The sequence below is a fragment of the Cygnus atratus genome, chromosome 2, assembly GCF_013377495.2.
Source record: "Cygnus atratus isolate AKBS03 ecotype Queensland, Australia chromosome 2, CAtr_DNAZoo_HiC_assembly, whole genome shotgun sequence".
Classification (NCBI taxonomy): Eukaryota; Metazoa; Chordata; class Aves; order Anseriformes; family Anatidae; genus Cygnus; species Cygnus atratus.
Window position 1 is genome coordinate 121986031 of NC_066363.1, and position 21888 is coordinate 122007918.

General features: G+C 36.5%; 1 protein-coding gene across 1 annotated transcript in view; it reads left to right on the plus strand.

Moving 5' to 3' along the window:
* CHD7 (chromodomain helicase DNA binding protein 7) overlaps positions 1-21888 on the plus strand; it is a 127962-nt gene that overhangs the window by 87775 nt on the left and 18299 nt on the right. The window contains 13 exon segments of the mRNA XM_035553166.2: positions 1358-1484; positions 3195-3266; positions 4120-4257; positions 4354-4475; positions 4732-4975; positions 10665-10841; positions 12176-12319; positions 14498-14753; positions 19276-19486; positions 20027-20222; positions 20439-20606; positions 21285-21464; positions 21753-21863. Of these exon segments, the coding sequence (XP_035409059.1) occupies positions 1358-1484; positions 3195-3266; positions 4120-4257; positions 4354-4475; positions 4732-4975; positions 10665-10841; positions 12176-12319; positions 14498-14753; positions 19276-19486; positions 20027-20222; positions 20439-20606; positions 21285-21464; positions 21753-21863 (2146 nt within the window).

Here is a 21888-nt window from a genome sequence, read left to right on the forward strand (position 1 = left end):
GTTAAAAACTGGATTTGTCAACAACAGTTTACTATCAGACTTCAAACGTGGCTAAAGTTTAATCCAAACCAGTAGCAACTAAATAAGGAAGTGGATGCATTGATGGTAGCAGGCCTGATAATGTCTTCGTAATTTGTATTCTCTCCAAAATGAAATACATAGGTAAAATTGCTCTACTATTAAACTTTAATTTAAGGCTCATTATCCATGTGCAGTTTCCTGAGCACATGCTTATTTATCTGTATTGATCTAATTGCAACTATAGAGTTTTAATCTCATAATGTGCATGCAAACTAATCAAAAATAACCCATAACGTTGCTTCAAAAACAAGATTTGTATTCAAGAAAATGTACTATGAAAATAACGAGATAGCTGCCCCTCCGTAACAGGGATGCTACAGGGGTGAGAACAGCATGTTGCTTTACTTCTGGACTCTGAAACTGCAGTGCCATCAGTATTTAAAATAACATACTTCACAGCTGGATAAGCTCTTTTTTCTTTAAGAAGAATAGCGTGTCTTCTTTAATCTCAGAAACTTTTCCACCTGAGGGGCAGAAATTTACTTAAAGTGAGTTTCTTCTCTCAGCTAGCTGACTTCACTTTGAATGTGCTGCCACCTTTGTACCCTTTGCACTACATTAATGGTGGCATGATGTTTAATAGCTTAATGATGCTTTGTTAGTTTTATTACATTGGAATATATTTGTTGTGTTAATTATTTGTGTGTTACACTTCTTAGACTGTCAAAAGCTCTATTACTTCATTTATCAAGTAGGACAAGCCATTTTGGCAGAGATGCTGTTTCTCAGTCGAAACTTTGTGTTCTTAAAGATCAGCTGTCTCGGAACTGCATTTACAAGGGTTTTTCTTTTATTTCTGTAAATGTTTAAACTTCAATTGACTAGTATGCAACTTCTATTTATAGTGCTGTTCTCAAAAATATATAGTGTATATCATGTTAGCATATGAATTGTTTACGTAGCCTTATTAACTTTTAAAAATCCTGCTATTTGCTAGAGTATGACATTAAATGGTGACATACATCTTGTACACTAATTATATTTGAGTATGACCAATAAAAATCATCTTAGTATGAAACACTAAATATATGGGGTATATATATAAATTTTATTTGGGTGGGAGTTGCTTTTATTTACTGACCAGTTTCTCCATTAGTAAGTATAATTACTCCCAGTAAAGGTGATTTGTTCATAACTTGTATTATGAAGAGGGTAGTGTCTGGATTCCAAGTGCAGCACTGCAAAGGGCTGAAAAGGTGTAGCTGTACTAGTGGGATACACAGGAATATGCAATAGAAGTGCAGTTTTGAGTAAGATTTTCTGTTTTGTCTTCTAGTTCTTACCTTCATTGCCAGTGGGCATCTGTGGAAGAGCTGGACAAAGACAAGAGAATTCAGCAGAAGATTAAGCGGTTTAAGGCAAAACAGGGCCAGAACAAATTCCTTTCAGAAGTATGATTGTTTGTTTCTTTTAGATATTTAAAGGATATTCTTATGAATTCTTTTTCCATATAGAAGCAGAAGATTTTGAACAACTGTAATATATCAGTGGTGTTTATTCTGATATAAAATACAACCATGTTTGATCCAAGCCTAGCAAATTTATGAAGGTCAAGTGATCCATCCTGACTTTATAGCTTTTACTATATATTTTTTTTTTCTTAAAGTGAATGGTTAGTTGTTCATCTTGTAAGCATGACTCTTACTGAATCAGTGCCAGGTCTGTCTTCTCGGGAGCCGATTATGCCAGAAAAACGCATCACATTTTTCTGTGTTATGGACTGCTGCTCACTAGGGATTCTAAGCTTTTTATCATCAATTTAATTTCACTTAGAGCCATAAGCAGTAGTGTGGCAGGGGTCCTGTCAATAAAAGACCAGATCTGCTGGTTTGTGTTTCTGAAAGCTTACCTTTCAGTAAAATGCTGTCCTTTGAGAAAAAACAGGTTCATGTGGTACCCTATTTATTTATTTATATTTGTTATTACTGTATAGTTCAAGTTAAACAAAACCTGTTTGAAATTGAAAACTTTCATAGAGTCACCACAGGTTTCTGATTAAGTGCATCCGATTGATATATTCTGATAAAATTTACAGGAATTCGGGGGAAGAGGAATCAATGTGATATACTTCTAGGGCAGAGTATAGAAAGTCTATGAACACCATGTCAAAACATCCAAAGAATGCTTTGATATTATTATAAAATGGGGTGGCAACTACAAAGAATTAGCTGCATCATATAATGCTAATGCCTAAAGAATTAGAATAAATTAACTTTGAAGACTCCTGATGTTTCTGTCTTTAAAGAAGTTAATAAATACATGGAAATTTAGAGGAACAGTCAATACAGTATATCAAGCCATTAAGCAGCATAATTGTAGAATTTAGCATCTGTTTTAAGTGAAGAAACCCACAAATGCTTCTTTTTAAACTATTTTTTATATCTATTTCCAAGTGTGTCACAAATTATTTTAAGTACCTGCAACTTGTGTTTGTTTTTAGGAAAAAGCTATCAAAATGTACATAGTCTTTACTACTTTTGTCTGTTTTTTTCCATTGGAGGGGATCTTGAAAGTATAAAATGAAACATAACGATTTTGTACTCTAGTGAATCCTGTAAGTGCTTGAAGGGATAAGAAAGGATATAACAAATTGTGATTTTTGGTGAAACTGTAAACACGCGGTGCTTTTTCTGTGTTTCTGAAATAATAATCTTTGAATCTTGCTTATAAAGCAGTCAGACAATTTCTGTAGTTAAAATAATCCAAAGGCACTTAGTGTACAGGGCTCTAGTTTCTTTATTGCAAGCTGTAGTTTTCAAGAATACTAAATGCATTGCATGCCATAAGCCTTTTCGATTGCTCATTAGTGAATTGTAATTTCACACTTCATTTAAAATATTCTTAAACATTCTCTCACAGTAAAAGGTTTCACACAGTAATTAAGAGGCCCAGTTAACAAAGTCTGAGAAGTCTGATTCCCTCACGGGGAATGATCTTGCTGAATTGTAGCATTTCAATTAACATGTTGAAGTTTGCCAAATATAAATTCTATGTCACCGTGACCCAAAATATTATTGCCTGGTGAAATATATAATAATTTTTCCTCTCAGGAAGAGCTAATAAAGATATCTTGTATATTTTTTTGACTGTTTCCTTGAACAGATTGATGTGAGCTTTTTAATCCAGATTATGTGGAAGTTGATCGAATCATGGATTTTTCACGTAGCACAGATGATAATGGAGAGGTAAACAGAACTTCTAGTGTATTTGTGGTCATATAGACATTGTGTTTAGAATTTATTCTTTATTCGAATATATTAAGCACTTTCTGAAGCTGTATATGTATGCATGCATTCGATATGTATGCAGAAAACAGGAAGGCATTTGAGAAAACATTGGCTAATATAGCGATTTCTCTAGAATAAAGTGGCCTTAAGGGGGAATTCTATACTTCTGTGTTACCTATATTTAATACAAAGCAAAGCAAAAAACCTCCTATGTAGATAGAAGTATGGTGTCCGTGCAGGTTATACAGAATTTAAATGAAGTTTGCAACAGTCATTGCTAAATTGTTGTTAATATTGTTAATAATGATTTAGACTTTGCAGAAAAGGTCCTGGATTTACTGTCTCTTACTTTTTATGACCTGTTCTGCACAGCAAGATCCCTTTGTTTTCTAGGAGACTCCTTTTTGGTCTTGGGAGAATAGAAAGTTTTACTGACTGTGTCAGTGTTTCCGTATTGCTTTATCTGTGAATGGTGGATTTTGGGTTGCTTGATCTATGAATGGTTGGGGTTTTTAAATTGTAAAAATTGGAAAATGAATATTGTTTTATTTTAAAATTTTAGTTTAATACTAGTGATTTCAAATATAGTGTTGTGCTCCTTTTGGTGGTGAACCTGCATTCCCTCCATTCTAATCTGAATTCATTAGGTCGTTAAGAAGTCAACCTGCTGTTTGCTTATCCTTTTGGCTGATTCAGACTTTTAGGTCTGGTAATGCTCTTTGAATTTATCTAGCCTGCAGATCTCCTGTATAAATGGTTACATTTTTATTGTTTTAAATTGTGTTCTGATCTTATTTTTATCTTAACAAAGCCTGTAACGCATTATCTGGTGAAATGGTGTTCGCTTCCTTATGAAGACAGCACTTGGGAGCTCAAGCAAGACATCGACCAAGCTAAGATTGAAGAATTTGAGAAACTGATGTCTAGGGAGCCAGAAATGGAGCGTGTGGTAAGAATTGGCTCTGTACAGAGGATTTGATTTGAAAATAGTAAAGTAATGTGGTCTTTCAGAAACCACTAATGGGATTTGCTGTATTTGAAACAGGAGCGACCTCCTGCCGATGACTGGAAGAAATCGGAGAGTTCCAGGGAGTATAAAAACAATAACAAACTCAGGGAATACCAGTTGGAGGGAGTAAACTGGCTTCTTTTCAATTGGTACAACACGTACGTAAAATATTGCTTACTACTGAATCCTGCTTTGGAAAAGCTTTTATAGCTTATATGCAATGATAACCTTTAAAAGTAGTCTTCTCAAATGAGCTTTTAGAATTATTTACATCTTTTTTTTTATTTCCATTTTTTTACTGCAGGAATTGTATACAAACTGTTTCAGGGGGCATAACATAACATTGCATAAAACAGTAATACTATGTATTAAGTTAGGAAGAAAACATTAAGACTGCTTTTGTTATTTTTTCAGACGAAACTGCATTTTAGCAGATGAAATGGGGTTGGGAAAGACTATCCAGTCCATTACGTTTCTCTATGAGATATATTTGAAAGGAATCCATGGTCCTTTCTTGGTTATTGCACCGTTGTCCACAATTCCCAACTGGGAAAGGGAGTTCCGCACCTGGACAGAATTGAATGTGGTTGTGTATCATGGGAGTCAAGCAAGCCGGCGGACCATTCAGTTGTATGAAATGTATTTCAAAGATCCACAGGTAAAAGGCTTTGGTTTTTTTCCTGTGTATGCTTTACTGTTACTAATTAATCTTGGGTTACAAGCATCAATTAAGTTTTCAGTACTGATACGGTAGGTTTCATTTAATAATAAGGGCATATGTATTAAGAAAGAGACAGATTTTTAATAGTAGCCAGGAGATCAACTGGAAATTAGAGTAGGACCAAGAATTACTGCGATGGTGCAACTCTTGTTCAGGTTTTCATTATTTCATGTGATGGTTTCATTGTTTTGCATTCCTGAGGAGGAAGCAGGCAGAAGAGATTCTTAATGGAGAAACTGCTTTAATTGCAACTAAGCTTAAAAATCAATCTTTGCCTACCATTCCAGGAAAAGACTAGCTTGCAGAAATTAAACTTGTCAATGCTTCTTTATCAAATTTTGTAAGTCAGATGCATTTTGAATCTGTGTTACTACATTCTTGTTGAATAGTCCTTATGAGAGAAGGAGACCAAAAAAAATGAGGGTTGGAAGCAGAAAATTATTTGCAAAACTGAAACTATAAAGAACAACAGTTCTCCACATTTAAACACGTGGCTTTGCTCAAAGTAAGTAAACACGATTGGGAAAAATAATGTGCATTCATTGGATCTTTTTGCAAAGCAGAATAAACCTCCTTACTTAAGAGGAAGAAAAAAAGTGGAAGTTCAACCTGATTTGATATATTGTGGAGTATTATTTCCAACAGAGTTTAAGAAGTGATAGTGGTGAATTCATATATTTAGATTTTCTGTAAAGCATTTGATTTTATGCCACCAGATATTTTGATTAATAAACTAGAATGATATAAAATCAATATGGCACACATTAAGTGGATTTAAAACTGGCTAACTGATATTTCTCAATGTGATTGTAAATGAGAAATGATTTACATTTCCAGCATAGTTCTTCAGGGATTGGTTCTTGTCCATGAGCTATATAACACTTTATCAATGATCTGAAAGAAAACATAAAATCATTACTGAGGAATTTTTCAAATGGCACAAAGATGGGGAGAGCGGTAAATAACTAAGACAGTTCATGGATATAGAGTAAGCTGTATTACTTAATAAATTGGATCCAAACTAACAACATTCAGACTAGCTACATATGAGGCTATCTGTGGATAAGGCATGGAGATCATTCTTACAGCAGGGAGAGCTCTGCTATGGAAAGGCCGTAAGACAAATGCACATCCTTTTGTGTCATCACGCAAGCAGTTAAACACAAGTTCATACTGTGAGGCAGTGGTTAAAAGATGAGAGTAATGCAAGTATGTAGGAGGAAGAATCTTTATTACAAGTGAAAACATTACAACATTGTTCTGTTTGTCACTAATGTAGTGAGTAGTCTGGTTCTGCCTAGTTCTCATGCACTTTCTTCAAAAAATGTTGAAAAACTAGAGTCCTTAGAGTAAAGCTATGAGGGTGGTTGCAAGATAGAAAACACTTTTACAGGGAAATATCTGAGTAAAAACTATTTTAAAGATGATGACTATGGTACAACTTGACATGCCATCAGGGCAAACAGAAGTAGGTACTTAAATCTAGTGGAAAAACATAGTAATTTATAGTAGCTACAGGTTAGATCTGTTTGGCCTAGAAAATATTGTATTTTCTCAGCAATTTATCAAAGAAATTTCCAAATCAAAATCAGATACACTGCTGTAAAAGATGATTGATTTGAATAACAGTTGCTGCACTGAGGTATAACGACTTGCGTTACTTAGGATTAATAATCGCATTTAGCTTCTTACCTAGATGTATAATACACAAATGAACTGGAATTAATTGATTTGTATTTTAGGATAATAATTACGTTTAACTTCTTGCCTAAATGTATAATACACAAATGAACCAGAATTAATTGATTTGTATTTTTATCTGTTTCAAATATTATTTCTAATCAAGGAGAAATGATATTTTGCATCAATTTTTTTAAAATGGTTTTATAGAAATATTGTCTCTGTTTTACTGAAGTGTTTCCCGATATTGAAAATGAGATTTGTTTCTTTGGTCATTTAAATGGCACTTCCTTCAGTGTGTCCTTCCCCATAGGATGCAGCAATTGACATAGCCTGAAACCTGAGGGGGTGTCATCAGAAAACTCCCACATACTGTGCATGTTCTCGGTGCCATTTTGATAATATTGTTTTGTTGATCTAAGGTCTAGTTGCTGCAGAAAGTTCTGTTCATCCTGTCACCATGTTCTTCACTCTTCTAGCAATGACCTGACCATGTAGCAAGTAATGGCAAAGCACTAATGGCACAGAAAAAATGAACCAGTTCCTGCTAGCTTTGCTCTATCAACTGACTTGAGAGTCAGACAATAGCCATGGTTGGGGATAAAGCAGAAATGGAGGCAACTCTTCCTTTTGGTGACAGCTAGCTTAGGTGTATCGTGAAATCACATTCTGTCTTCCGTTCTCTGTAGGATTCCGTCTGCTGTGAAATGCATAGTAGAAACTGAATTACAGGGGAAAAAATCTCTTCGTTTTCTGACAAAATGAATCGGCATGTAGTGTTCAGTCTGCCATCCTCTAAAGCCCCATTAGCAGGCATATGATGGGGAATGAGGAGGGAGAGAAGGCAAGGCAAGCTTTGGTAGTACCATTTCTGGTCCCCTTGCCAAACACATCAACTCAAACATTGGCATCTTTGGCTTTTTAGGTCTTAACATGAAAGAGGCCTCTCAAGCTGAGCAGATTCTCAAAAAGACAGCTGAATATTGTGAAAATCTGGCTTTGAAGGGCAATAAAAAAAAAAAAAAGCCTAAGAAGCTCCTACCCCATCTGCAGTAGTTTGGTTTTCAGAAGCACCACCAGTACCCGGAGTCAAGTTGTAATGAAAACCTAGAGAGTAATTGATAATGAAATAAGTTTTTTCAGTGGTGTGACTTTGACATTAAGGACACCTGCCTTGCTGTTTGTGAGGGTCACTGCGAGAAGCCTGTTCTGGTATTCCTGAGCAATACAATGGAGAGGCCCTTCGAGAGGCCTTCCCTGCTTGGAACACCAAATAAACCAAACACTTTTCTGTAGTATCCTACCTCTGAGAAAGTTCTGTTGTAAGATCAGGAAAACTATACATGCCAAATAAAAGTAAGGGCAGAGCCCTGCAAAAGAATTAATGTGTTTGTGAGGGAAATTTGCTTTGCAGTGTAATGAGGACCAAGAAGAGAAGTCACCTGGCCCATGTGTAGAGACAGGATACCTTGCACCTGGTTGATTTTAATGTCGTTAGTGTTCAGGACTTTTTCTGCCTCATGTGGTTTGTTCCTTTTAGACTCAGTGGGTGTTGATTTAACAGAGTATTTACTTGCCTGCATTGTTTTCTTCCTTGCTATGGTTAGCATACGGCCCTGTAAGGCAGTATTTCACCAAGAGGGACTCAGTCTTTCACCAAAGATGTCAAGTTGTATTTTACAGAGTGGGTGAGACTTTGTTTTCCAGACGCCTTTCTGCTATAATTAGTAAATATGCATGTTCCTCACATCTCTTCTCTGCTTCATCAACACGGAGGCAGAGGCTGGTGGGGGAAGACTGCATTAATCTTTCCAAGTTCCCACTGGTGGAATGTGCATCCTTTTAGTAGTCTGGTTCTTATACATATCCATTGTTCCCTCTCAATTTGTGCCCCCAAAACATAACCCAACCTTTATACTCATATCTAATTAATTATTGCACCTTGTGGACTGCCTCTGTTGCTTTAGTTACTTCCAGAAGAATTTCCTGTACAGAACAGAAAATTACTTCCTATTGGGAGGACTGACTTCCTCAAATGGAAAAAGTTCTCTGAGTAAGTTGATGTGAAATTCCTTTGTTGCCAGCATCAGAGAACTTCATTTGGATGCCATATTGAAACACAGTAAACTGATATCCTGGTTGTCTAAGTCACCTGTGAAAACACTGTAGGTCACTTACCTGATAATTTCTACATTTACATTTCTCAAATGTGACAGGAATAGGATTACTTAGGATTCTTTCCCATACTTTCCTGAGTCTTTGAGGCCCAAAGCAGCTGAATAACTTCATCATTCACCTTCAGAAGCTCTTGGAGCTTCTGCTTAATTCTCTCCTATGATCATTCACTTCAGTACAGCATTTGACTCTTTCAGACATACATTGCTGTGGCTCTGAAACGTGAGCTGTTGTGGCAAGACCACCCTTTGTACTTTAATGTGAGATTTACACAGCTCTAAATATGTAATCAAGGGTGGCTCTGATGACTTTTGCTTCACCTGGATGAACTGCTTTATGTAGTGATTATTTTTGTCGAGCACTGCTTGCCAAACAGCCATACATGCACTTGCTCATGGAAGTGTTTCCTACTACTTGGAAAGAATCTCCTCAGCTGCGTTCTCATATCTTCAAAGTTATACCTGGTTCTTGAAGAGATCACAGCGTTTCAGCTTACTGGCTTTCTAGTTGCCCACTTGGTGTATCTTCATCTGCTGTTTGTTAGGTAGCAACTGTTTATCTCCTGAGAAGGTCAATGTTTCTGGAATATGCTATGGGGGAAGGCACTGTCGAGCAGGTCATTACTTCCTCTGAAGTACTGTTGATATGCATAGACAGAATTAGTGCTGAGTTCAAGACGCAAGATTTCCAACCATTTCCAAGAGTGGGTAGCCAGTTCTGATCCCCACAGTTTGGAAAGGATTAGATGCAGGTCACTTATGAAAGAATTCAGACTTGCGTGTATTTGAAGGAAGTGAAGGCCATCTTCCTGTGAAATACCTTTCTTTTGAAATGTACTCAATATAGAACCCACAACATACTGTTCTCAAAGCAGGACACGCTTTGAACTTGGATGATGCTTATCCTAGCAGAGAGGGGGTTCCTGTGAAGACAAAGTACCACTTGAGATATTCAATTACATATTTCTTTGAACAAGATTAGGAAGCAATACGGCACAATGTCAGAAAGATGTTCATTTCATGATTTTGTGTAGAGTTTTTTCAGGGTTTTTCTGAAACAGGCTTTTAGTATCAGCCCTGAAAATAACACCTTTAATTAATCAAATAAATAATAAAGATGAAGCCAAACAGCATCCTGTTGAACTTTCCTTAACACAAGTTTACCAAAGTATCAGGGAAAAGTGTGTGAAGATGTACATTCCCCATTTACAAGTTCAGCAATTTGCTTCTTTTCGAAGTTGCTTACTGTAATTATAGGTGGTTTAGTTATCTAATGTCCATCAGAAAAAATATACTGTTTATTGAGAGCAAAATATTCTAATAGAAAATGAATCCTTCATGTACTTCTTGGTTATTTGGATGGTTTGGGAGGGCTGTTACATAGCTCCTTGATTGAAAAGAAAAAGAGAGAATTCTCTTGACAAAGTCTGAAACCCTTATTTGAATATTGCAGCAATACATTAATGCTTCCAGGCATTAATATAATCCGTACAAATTATGGCTGAAGTAATTGTATAACATCTTTGTAATGAATATGCAGTGACGCTGTGAGCCTTTTTACAGGATAAAAAGACAGAGCTAGCATGATACCAGTAGTAAACTTAGACATTTGTGTTCCTTCAATGAGTCATTGATAATGACTTCATGTACTTAAAATAATTTGCCCATTGTACTGTTCTGTGTTTTCTTTGAAGAGGGAATTCTGAAGATGAAACAAATTTACTTCCTTGCTTTGCCAATCAGTTTACTCTAACTTTTGGTGTTCTTTTTAGGGTCGCGTGATAAAGGGGTCCTACAAATTCCATGCCATTATCACGACATTTGAAATGATTTTGACTGACTGCCCAGAGCTGCGTAACATTCCATGGCGTTGTGTGGTAATCGATGAGGCCCACAGGCTGAAAAACAGGAATTGTAAGCTTTTGGAAGGACTCAAGATGATGGACCTGGTCAGTGTGTACCTATTTTTGTTTTCTTTTCTTTTCTGTTTGTTTGTTTTTACTTCTGCATGTTCTGTATTTTATCATTCCTGATTTGCAGTTTCATAAGTAAGTAAAATTTTTTATTCTCAAGTAAAAGTAGCAAATATTAAGAAGAATGAGGGAATGCAGCTTGCAGTCTTTAAAATGTCTGGAAGCGCATGCATACCTTGAATTTTGGTATGCTGATGTTTCATCAGGCTCTACGTTAATTCAAACCTAGAATAATGTGGATTATTTTAAGAGAATCAAGATTTTTTTTTCCCTTTCTCTCTCTTCATGTGACTTACTTTTATAATCCTCCATAGTTCCTTCTTTACATAGACATTTATTTAAAGGTATAATGTGGACAGGTGACCAAATACTGCTGTGAGAGTTAAATTGCTCTGAATTAAAGCTAGTTCTAACGTTAATTTGTTGCAAGGCAATAAGGAAGTTCTTTCAGACCAGCTAAGGAAGGGAAATGTGAGTTTGGTTTCTGATGTTTGCATAAATACATATATGTTGTATGTGCAAAATATGTAATATTTAACACAGAAAAAAATGAGAAGATGGATTTCAAGCTATTTACTGTTTTTTAGGTCAGAAGATTCTTTAAAAATGCAGTAAGAACACAGACTGAGTTAATACCTGGAACTCAAAACCACCTATTTCCGATGATAATGCAGTGGAATAAACATTAGCTTACACAAGCACTGGTGACCTGTAGGTCACTTTTAGATTCTGTTTCCCTGTTTTTTAAATAATACTTTTCTTGAAGGAGTCTTGAAGCTTAACAAATGAACGTTTGTAAAAATACTGCATATAGTTTGTTTATTTTTTTAATATGGTTGCTGTTAAAGGAAAGCTGAGCTTACAGCTATGGCTATAGATGGGGAGATATGGGACTCCCCACTTCAGTTGTTGTTCAACTACTAAATTCATGTTTGAATTTGGGCTAGCTGCTTAACCTCTCTGGGTACCTATTCAAAAGAAGCAGGCAACTTTTCCTCTCATCTCTGTCAGTCTCCTGCTCTGTTGTGTGTAGTTAGAAAATGAGACTGCTTCGGGTATTTGCGAAAGAGCTGGAATGTTGTGGGTCAGTAAAATCTCTTGTATCTGGAGGACTTGTAAAGATGTTTTTTAAGAGGTGAAGTATTTTTTGGAGCTAGCTGGAGGAAGGCCAGAAATATATTGAAAAGAACTATATGTAAGTAGTTGGAGCAAAAAGAAAGCACAAATGAAAGATACCTATAGGGAAAAAAAAAATTGTATTGAAAGTGAATTTAGATGGATTCCTAGGCAACTGTTTCTTAATCTTTCAGGAACATAAAGTGCTGCTTACAGGAACTCCTTTGCAAAATACAGTAGAAGAGCTATTTAGCTTGCTTCACTTTTTGGAACCAGGTCGTTTCCCATCAGAAACCACATTCATGCAAGAATTTGGGGATCTGAAAACTGAAGAACAGGTAATCTGCTCCTGCACACTTACTTCTCTCTTTAGATATTGTGAATTCAACCACTTTGCTACATTTGAAATTTATTACTTGTTTTTACAAGTAATACCTGTTCTCTTCTTAGAAGTCCAGAGTGGATTTATCCTTAGGGGTTTTTTTGTTGATTTTTTCACCTTTGACCGAAAGTCATTTTGCCTTATCATTGTTTTGTTGTTTTGTCAATGGGTCATGCAGAAACATGTTTTATATTCTTCTTTGAACATCAGTAGTAGAGTGAGGAGACTAATTTCTGTGGAGTTAACATCCAGGAGTTTTATCAATGCCTTCTGTGCAAATGGGAACATATTTGAAAGAAGCAACCAAATGGAGGGAGGTTCTTTTTTGACTGACTCAGAAATGGATTTCTCAAGCTGCCCAATGAAAGCAATGCATAAATCAAAGCAGAATGAAAACCACTTAATGCAACGTTCTAGATCTCAGTATAAAATATACTGATGGTCATATATAAAACTTAAGGTGGTTTTGTATGTATGAAACATTTTTAAAAGTCAATAGGTGACAGTCAAACCACCTTAAAAAGAAGTATTTAACTGAAGCAGAACATCTTAATTTAGGCACCTTAATTTGGCTCTTTAACTTTGTGGCTGCATGCATTTTTGTGTGCAACTCAACTTGGTTCTGTCTGAAAATTCCGATTTCTTGTATTTCTAGCTTTTTGAGTGCTTGAAGTGGTTAACGTTCTTTGAGATTATCTCTGTCATAGGTAATAGTCTAAATAAATTTTAAAAAATAATAATACAGTTCTCCCCCAGCCCCCCACCACCTGGACAATCATAGTGTGTCCTGCGGGAATCACAGGGTATGTTTCCACACAGATTGTGCACGCAGTTGCATGTCCGTCAGCCTGGACTCTGACCTGATTGGAAGTGAGCCAGCTGAGATCCAGAAGCCATGTACTCCTGTTAATACAGTGTTTGAGTTGGAGTTAATATATCCTAACTCTCGACATAGCTTCTGTCTGGCCAGCTCAAAACGTCAGCAGGGCAGGACTGGAAGTGATGCTATGTATGGAAATATAACTAAAATAATGCCATCGGTTTTCAGCAGATATGGATCCTGAATTGTCTGGGCCAACAAGTTTTGGAAGAAGTGCCTTCTTGCGAATACGCCATTAGATGTTTTGAAATTTGATTTTTCTTCTTTCAAATGATAGATGAGATTATACGTTAGTGACTTAGGTTTTCTCCTCCATTCCTTGCAGTCCTATTCCATGTATTTTTTTCATTGTTCATCACTATACTAATTTGTTGCCTTTCACTTGAAGTCATTTTATTACTAAGGGAATTATGTGAATTCAGGAGAAAGTGTCTTTTATTCTTGTTTCTGCTACACAGCACCCTAGCAGGAGATGATGACCAATTTCAAGATACATTGTCAACTTTTTGACACTGAGCTGGTTTGAACTTTGATAAGAGACAGAACCTAAAACCAACAGAAATGCCAATCTTGTTATATATGGAGTATGCTTGAGTTTTTATATAAAGGACTTTACAAGGGTTTGATCTAACTTGACTGACTTTGTTGGAGGAAAATGAGTGCTTTTCCCCCTACCTCATACAGTATACGTTGCAAAACCTGGAGAAAAAAATATATTTAGCATTAAAAGAATAATACTTACAGAAATACAATGTTTTGAGAACAGGCCTAAGTAGTTTTCTACGTTGGTGGATGTGAAAACTCAGGAAGTAAGAAAAGAATTAGGAGCAGACGTCTGAAGGCCTATCTGAATAGCCTATTTCATTGTGTTTAGTGGTTAGAAGTTACTGCAAAGCTTGATCTTACAGTCAGATTTGGTTATATATTTGTTTGTGCTTACCTGGGGTTGACTTTGCATGATTGGTGTGCAGTACTGCCCTCATCTAGAGGGACAGTTTGAAGTGTGGTCGTCTAACAATATTCTCTAAACAGAAGTGTTTCAAGCTAAAAATGACTTCAGAAGTTTACATCACGTTGTTAGTAAGGAAATTTCAATCTCTAGGTCTTTGAGGAAAGACTTTTTACAATGCTGTCTACCTGTGATCTGAGGTAGAAAAGAGGGGAATTTTAGAATTAAGAAAACTTTAGGAGATAGAAAAATAAACGTGCAGCCCTACAGCTTTAATTGTTGTTTATATAACATATGTTTCCTAGGTGCAAAAACTGCAAGCTATTTTGAAGCCGATGATGCTGAGACGTCTCAAGGAGGATGTAGAAAAGAACCTGGCCCCCAAGGAGGAAACTATCATTGAAGTTGAGCTGACAAATATTCAGAAGAAATATTATCGTGCTATTCTTGAAAAGAATTTCACGTTTCTTTCTAAGGGTGGAGGTCAGGCAAATGTACCTAATCTTTTAAACACTATGATGGAACTAAGAAAATGCTGCAATCATCCGTACCTTATTAATGGTAGGCCTTACATTTTTCTCCTCATTCAGAAAGCATTTGTAAGAAAGCTCAGCATGTTAAAAATTCTGTCCTGGTGTCTCCAGACAGATAGTCATTTATTCTTATTTTCCTGAAATACATAAAGTGAAAGTAGTGTAGATGACTGTGTGAATTGTATGTCTCTTTATTTATTTATTTTAAAAGTGGAATAGTGGCATAACTTTTTAGGTCCTCTTGTGTTTTGATATCTGCTAGTCAGGAGAGTGTTCCTTTTGAAAACATCTGCACTGCTTTTTCAAGGCTTGCTATTCCTGACGGAGTTGGTGTTAATATTATCAAGTTTGTGTTATCAAGTTTTTCTTTCTGTTATTTCTGACAAAGAAGATTTCAGTTATCATGCAGGTTGTTGGATGCTAGTGTAAAGATGACAATTTTTTTTCTTCACAGTTACAGTTAGCTGGTACTTATTTTCTTGCAACAGAGTATTATGAGATAGTAACTAAGCGTTTCTGAATAAAAGTTGTGGGGTAAGAAGTGATTGAGACATGATTTTTTGGACACGTGTAGTCAGTTCATTTTCCTAATTTAACCGGTCAGAAAAAAGATTTGTATGAATGTCATATTAGATTTTAATGACAAATACTGTTTCATTGTGATATTGTTGCATTTAGATCAGGATCATCTACGGCAAGTAAGTAATAGATGATGAACCAGCTAACTGCATCAGTCTGAAGTATGCTAACCTGTATGCGTTGGTGAAATCAGATCTTCCCTTTGAGGATGTAACGCAAGCCTCCATACGTGGTTGTGTGCTACTAGTTCCTTGTTTCCCAACTCCTCTTTATTACTGTATATGACTTATGCTGTTGCTGGTTTAATGCTGCCTATAAGCTTCACAGACTCGTAGAACGTGTTGTGAAAGATTGTTTTGTTCCAGAGCTATATTTCAGTTTTTCAGATTCAGTGATTTCCGTATTCTGTTGTATGACCTCGATATTGCAGTGCTTACGTTTTCTTCCTTGACATTTTTTGTTATGATTCACCAAATGACATCTCATTACATTTCATGCTCAAGTAATTATTGCAAAGACATGATACAGAGTTACTCCAAAGTACTTGAACCCAACTGTGCTGGTGGGCTGCTCAGGTTCTAAACTCAGATGAGCATACATTAAAGCAGCTTTGTGGTTCTGGTAGGGCTTTTTGTTGTTTGTTGGTTTTTTGTTTGAAGTTGATCCATTACATAAGTAGGTTTACCAGAAAGTAGTTCAGTATGTTCAGGTTATGAGCTTCTGAACTTGATGCTTTTTACGTTCCTTGGTTTTCTGCTTGTTTTAACGTAGTGATTACTTTTCCTTATTTCCTGGTTGTTACAAGGAGTAAAGTGCATGTTTTGCTCCTACTTAGTTTTATCAAATAGAGTTCGTAAGCAGTGCTGCAAGCACTACTTAAAATGATTTCTTTTCCTCACAAGTCTGGTGTCATTTAATGTCTGTTAGACACTGCTGCAATCCAGGTAGCTGTATGGAAAATTTCAAGTATTTTTGGATGACTTTCTCTTAACCCTAATAGAGAGAGATGGGGATGTCTCTTGAGAGCTTTTTCCTTTTTAACATTTTAGTGACTTCTGAACATTTGGGCTTGCTTGGCATGCAGCAAAATGGCAGGTGGGTCAAGACATCAGATTTGATGGAAGGGGAAAAATAAATGAATGCTGACTATTATCAGTGTGGAAGATGGAACCAAGCAACCAAGTTCTGTGTAATTCTAGGAGAGAAGATACTCCATATGTCCTGTAGTTGTCTGAGCCTGAGGTTTTACCTTGTTGATCAGTGATTAACATCTTTGTATTTGCAGTGATAACGCAAGTTTGTTCTAGTTCTGTCAAGAGGTCGTGCAGTAGCATCAGGACAACACTGTGCAACCTTAAGAAAGGGCTGTTAGAGTAGCAAGAGCTTGAGACTTAACCACTTTTATTAAGAGGTCTCTGAACCCTTCTCATTTTCTTCTACATTTACAGGTTTGTAAGCTAGCAGCAAGGCATGTGTATTTGAATATAGAGTCCAGGTAGAGCAGTATTTTTTTGTTTTGCATAAAAGTTGTGAACGAGTCTTCTAGATAATCTTCAGTTAAGAGCCATAGGAGATTATCTATGATAAATAGCATGGTAGGAGTTGAACGTGTTTTTTTTACTTGTTTCTTGAATGGCAGATCTGCTCTGTGGTAGTGAGGGGAGAGCGGCTCTCTGCTGAAACTGGCCTTGAGTAGACTTCTAGAGAGAGCGGCTGCATGTTGTGTGATCTCCAACCAAGCTGGACTAGCATTGTCTGTTGGTTTCCTCAGGGCTGGACTCCTTGTTTTCTCCCTAGCAACCACGCTCAAGTATTCATCCATCATACTTCTTTCTCTGGCTCCAAGATGCAGCAGCAGGGAGCGCCTCTGCGTGCACGTGCTACAAAGCACAGTGGAAAACACTGGAAAGGTTTCTTTTTCTGTTCCTTGTGCTCTCTTGAGCCCTTGAAGTCTCTCTTAATTAGGAGTGGAAGTAGGGGATTTCCTGATGGACCAGGCACACATTCAGATTGCTTTCTTTCATCCACTAATAAAAACCAGGTAGAATAGAACTGTTACAGGCATCTAGGTACTGCATAAGTATCTTGGGTAACAGGTACTCAGTGTTCGTCACTTGGGTGCAGTTGAAGTAGAAGTGAAAGGGTCAGGACAGACCTTTACAGGGTTTAGCTAGGATAGGATTACTGAACTGGCAGTTTTTCGGAGGTCATGGGCTGTTATTGAAGTGTGTCTTGCTGAGACCAAATGCTGATGCTGAAAATCCTTCATTCATTAGACCTGTGCGTAGGTTTGTTGTCATATAGTTGGCCTAGCCACTTTGCTTCTGAAGACAGCGAGTTTGTGTGCTGGTTTACTTCGTAGCAGTGAAGCTTACGTTTGTGTATCACAGCTGATTCAGAAATGTCATGTAACCAAGAAAGATCACTGAAGTTACTGTATACAAGCTACAAAGCCTATTATATTCTGAAATTGCATAAACTTAGTACAGAATCAGAGATTTACTACCTACTACCCCAAACTCTCTTAGTTTACAAAACAGGAAATAATATGATTGAAGGGAGCTTGAAGGAGTGTCTAATTCTATTTTCACATGGCTTTGTTTTTCTTAGGGGCAAACTGTTGGGATCAGTAATAATTGGAGTAGGGCATCCTGTTTAAGGAAAATTCAGCGTTGTAAAACTATATTTAAGTGTGGTCATGTCTTGAACCTGTTAAATTTTGTGAAAGCTAGCAGTGCAAGTATTTTGTGTAATATGAAGCTGCCAGCCTGCATAGGGTGGCATCTAGTTGAGACACCACGTTACAGTAGGCACTGAACCAGTGACCACACAGTGAAGGGTGCGTTTGCATGTTTGTTTATTTCCATCTAGTTAGAGCTGGGGTTTAGAGAGATGCTCATTGGAAGCCTGGCAATAAGCTTTTTTTTTTTTCCTCCCCTGCCCCCACCCTCCCACCCTTCCTTGTGTTCCTCCAAAGCAATGTTGATGTTGGATGTTATAAACTATGGTTTTTTTTTTTTTTTTTTTTTTTTTTTTTTTTTTTTTTTTTATCAGAGGTACTCAAAAAGACAGCCCCCAGAAGGTTTATGTGGGTATGAAATAAGCTTAGGATGAAGATTCCTGGATTTTTGCTTAGCCAAGAACAGCCATCTGATAATGCTTTGAATAGTAATTATTTGTAGAAGGGACCTGAAAATGGGATAAAATCATCAGAAAGGTTGGAGAATACTGATAAGACTTGAACTTGGTCTGTAGTCATTGGGTAATGAGCAGTAGAAGGAAGTATTTGTTGCTATGCTTTTGGTTCATAGAGGGAATGGCAAGAAAGAACTTTTGACTGGTTTTGGAAAGAATATATCCATTGGATAGCTTCACCAAACTGAGGAAAAAACACATTCATTGAGAAAAGAAAGCTAAATAGAAGATAAAATATCATTTCACGCTGCTTATTTTTTCCAGTGATTTTCATTGTTTGTATTTTGATTCTGTAGTTAATAATAACGGAAGGAGCAGGTCCAGATCATGATTGTGTTTAAACCTGGTTTGGGTTTTAAAGGCACAGATATCAATGTGATTTGTATTCCTTGTATTTTCCTGTGAAAACAAGATACTTTTCTTCCATGTTGCATTTAGAAAAGGACAGAAAATCCACTTAGTCAGTTGGAATATGGTTTATTTATTTTTTTCTTAATTTCTCATTAAATTGTTTGCATTAAATGGTTGTATGAATTTGCGTAGAAAAGATTATACTCCTTTAAAAAAAGAAATAGAACGAATGCTCAGTTACTCTTTATTTATGCTGTATTTGTATATATGTTTGCTTTAAATTTAAGATTAATATTTTTTATAAAATGTTTATTCACATAACGCTTAAAACATTCCTGCGGTCTCTATAGGGTATTGAAGGCAAGCTCATTGTTTATTAATAAAACCCTTTGCAGTGTTCATGTATTGCTGTCCAATCTTTGCAGGTGCTGAAGAGAAAATTTTGGAAGAGTTTAAAGAAACACACAATGCCGACTCTCCAGATTTTCAGCTCCAGGCAATGATCCAGGCTGCTGGCAAGCTAGTACTGATTGACAAGCTGCTGCCAAAACTGAAGGCTGGTGGCCACAGGGTGCTTATCTTTTCCCAGATGGTGCGCTGCTTGGACATACTGGAAGACTACCTCATTCAAAGACGGTGAGAGCAACAATATAATACAATTCTAAATAAACTGTGCTTTCCTCAGCGGCCACAGTATTTAACCTGTGAGTGATCCATATTGTAATGGGATGAAATTCAAACGCGTTACAGTATTTTCTGTAGTAATCTTGACTAAAGGGAGAAGCATACCTGTAAGGTGCAAGTACTGAAGTTTTTCTTTTCAGTGAGTATAAATTGACCTTACAGGAGCTTTAATGAGTCCTCTTAGTTTTCTACTCAGTGAAATGTTTCAGTTGCTCTGGATTTTTTTCATTTAATCTTGAACATTTATTTCATTCCTTGGAGTGAAAGCCTGTTCTTCACTGAAAGGCACGAAACCAGAGACAAGATAGTATGTCTTCCACTGATGAAGTTGGCGGACACAAGAACAGTCACACAGTTTGTTGTAGCTATTTTGATGCTATAGTAACATTTTCCTTAAAATAAAAAACAAACAAATAGATTCTTAAAAGAAACAATGACAGAAGTTAAGAACATTTTCAGTAAAATTCTCCTCATAATACATCTTTATTTCAGGTACCCATATGAACGAATTGATGGCCGAGTAAGAGGCAACTTGCGTCAGGCAGCTATTGACAGGTTTTCGAGACCTGATTCTGATAGGTTTGTTTTCCTGCTGTGTACAAGGGCAGGAGGTTTGGGCATTAATCTTACTGCTGCTGATACCTGCATCATTTTTGATTCAGACTGGAACCCCCAAAATGACCTACAGGTAATATTACAAGAGGTGATTCAATTGAAAACTTTTTTTTTCCTATTTGCTATGTCTTATAGGCAAATAAAATTTCAAAGTATCTGTTGTCCATCTCTTAAAAACATAAGGATTATTATTTATATTGAGAGCAATAACTTTTAAAGTAAGATTTCTGTATTGATTTTTTTTTTATCTTTTGTCACCTGTAACTGAGGATCTGTCTTATTTCATCAGGCTCAAGCACGATGTCACAGAATAGGACAGAGCAAATCAGTGAAAATTTACAGGTTGATAACAAGGAATTCTTATGAAAGGGAAATGTTTGACAAAGCTAGCTTGAAGCTTGGCCTCGATAAGGCTGTGCTACAATCTATGAGTGGAAGAGAAAATGCTACAAATGGGGTAAGAATTAATATAAGGTGCATGATCAACAAATGATAGGAACGGGTAACTCCTTTCTTTCTTATGCATTAGCTGGAGAACAATAGTTTTCAGATAGAGCATGGCATGTATGTTAAAGTGGGGTTAATTAAGGGCAAGGCTACGTGAACTTGCTCAGACTATCTAATGTATCATTAATTGCCCAAAGTAGGGAGGTGGAGTCATATTCCCTCAATCCTCATTCACTCCCATCATTCCTCCCTTTACATGGTGTTGATCCTAGCACTTTTTGGACTTCTTACAGTCCCGTCCCATACCTTGTCATTCTCCCCCTCGCACCTTTTTTTTTTTTCTTTAACCTTTTTGCTTTGGACTACTTTGCTTTAGCTTTTTGTCAGGTTGATAAGTTAAATGTGCTCTCAGGAGGAGTTAGCAATCATCAGAGCTAAAGTAAAGGGATTCAGTGACAATGAATTATTAAATCGTTTAAACCATTCATATAACTTCACCCTAAAAATGTTGTTGTTTGCATTCTTCTTTCAAAGGTGACTTCAGCATGAATGTTTAATTGACCAACACCCCATTATCTTAGAACTTAATTTCTTAAAATGCTAAATAAAAAGACAATCAATCTGATTATAGTGTCAGATATAAACATTGACTTGTGTCAAAAAAGCCCACCTCTCTTACATGTTACAGGTGCAACAGCTTTCTAAGAAAGAAATAGAAGATCTTCTTCGAAAGGGGGCATATGGTGCTCTGATGGACGAAGAAGATGAAGGGTCTAAGTTTTGTGAAGAGGATATTGATCAGATTCTCTTAAGGCGAACACACACAATTACTATTGAATCTGAAGGAAAAGGCTCAACGTTTGCAAAGGTGTGCATTGATATTCAGGGGAAAATTAATAAAATGTGACCAAGATAGATGAAGTAGTATTAAATTACATTCAGTGTCAATTTTATTTTTCAGTGTACTTTTGTGAGACTTCTTCCTCACAATTGTTGGGACATCTGTATTTCTATTTATGGTTGTTTGTGCACTTATGTTTTTTCTTTCTTGAAAAAGCCATTTTGTAAGTCCTAAATATTGCATTTACCAGTGAAAATAGATATTCTTTGTAGCATGTAGTTAAGAAACCAATGCATGTGTTTTCACATTTACTAGGCTAGTTTTGTTGCATCTGGGAACAGGACAGACATTTCTTTGGATGACCCTAATTTTTGGCAGAAGTGGGCAAAGAAGGCTGAGCTGGATATTGATGCTTTAAATGGAAGGGTAAGAGCTTTATGACAGTACCCAG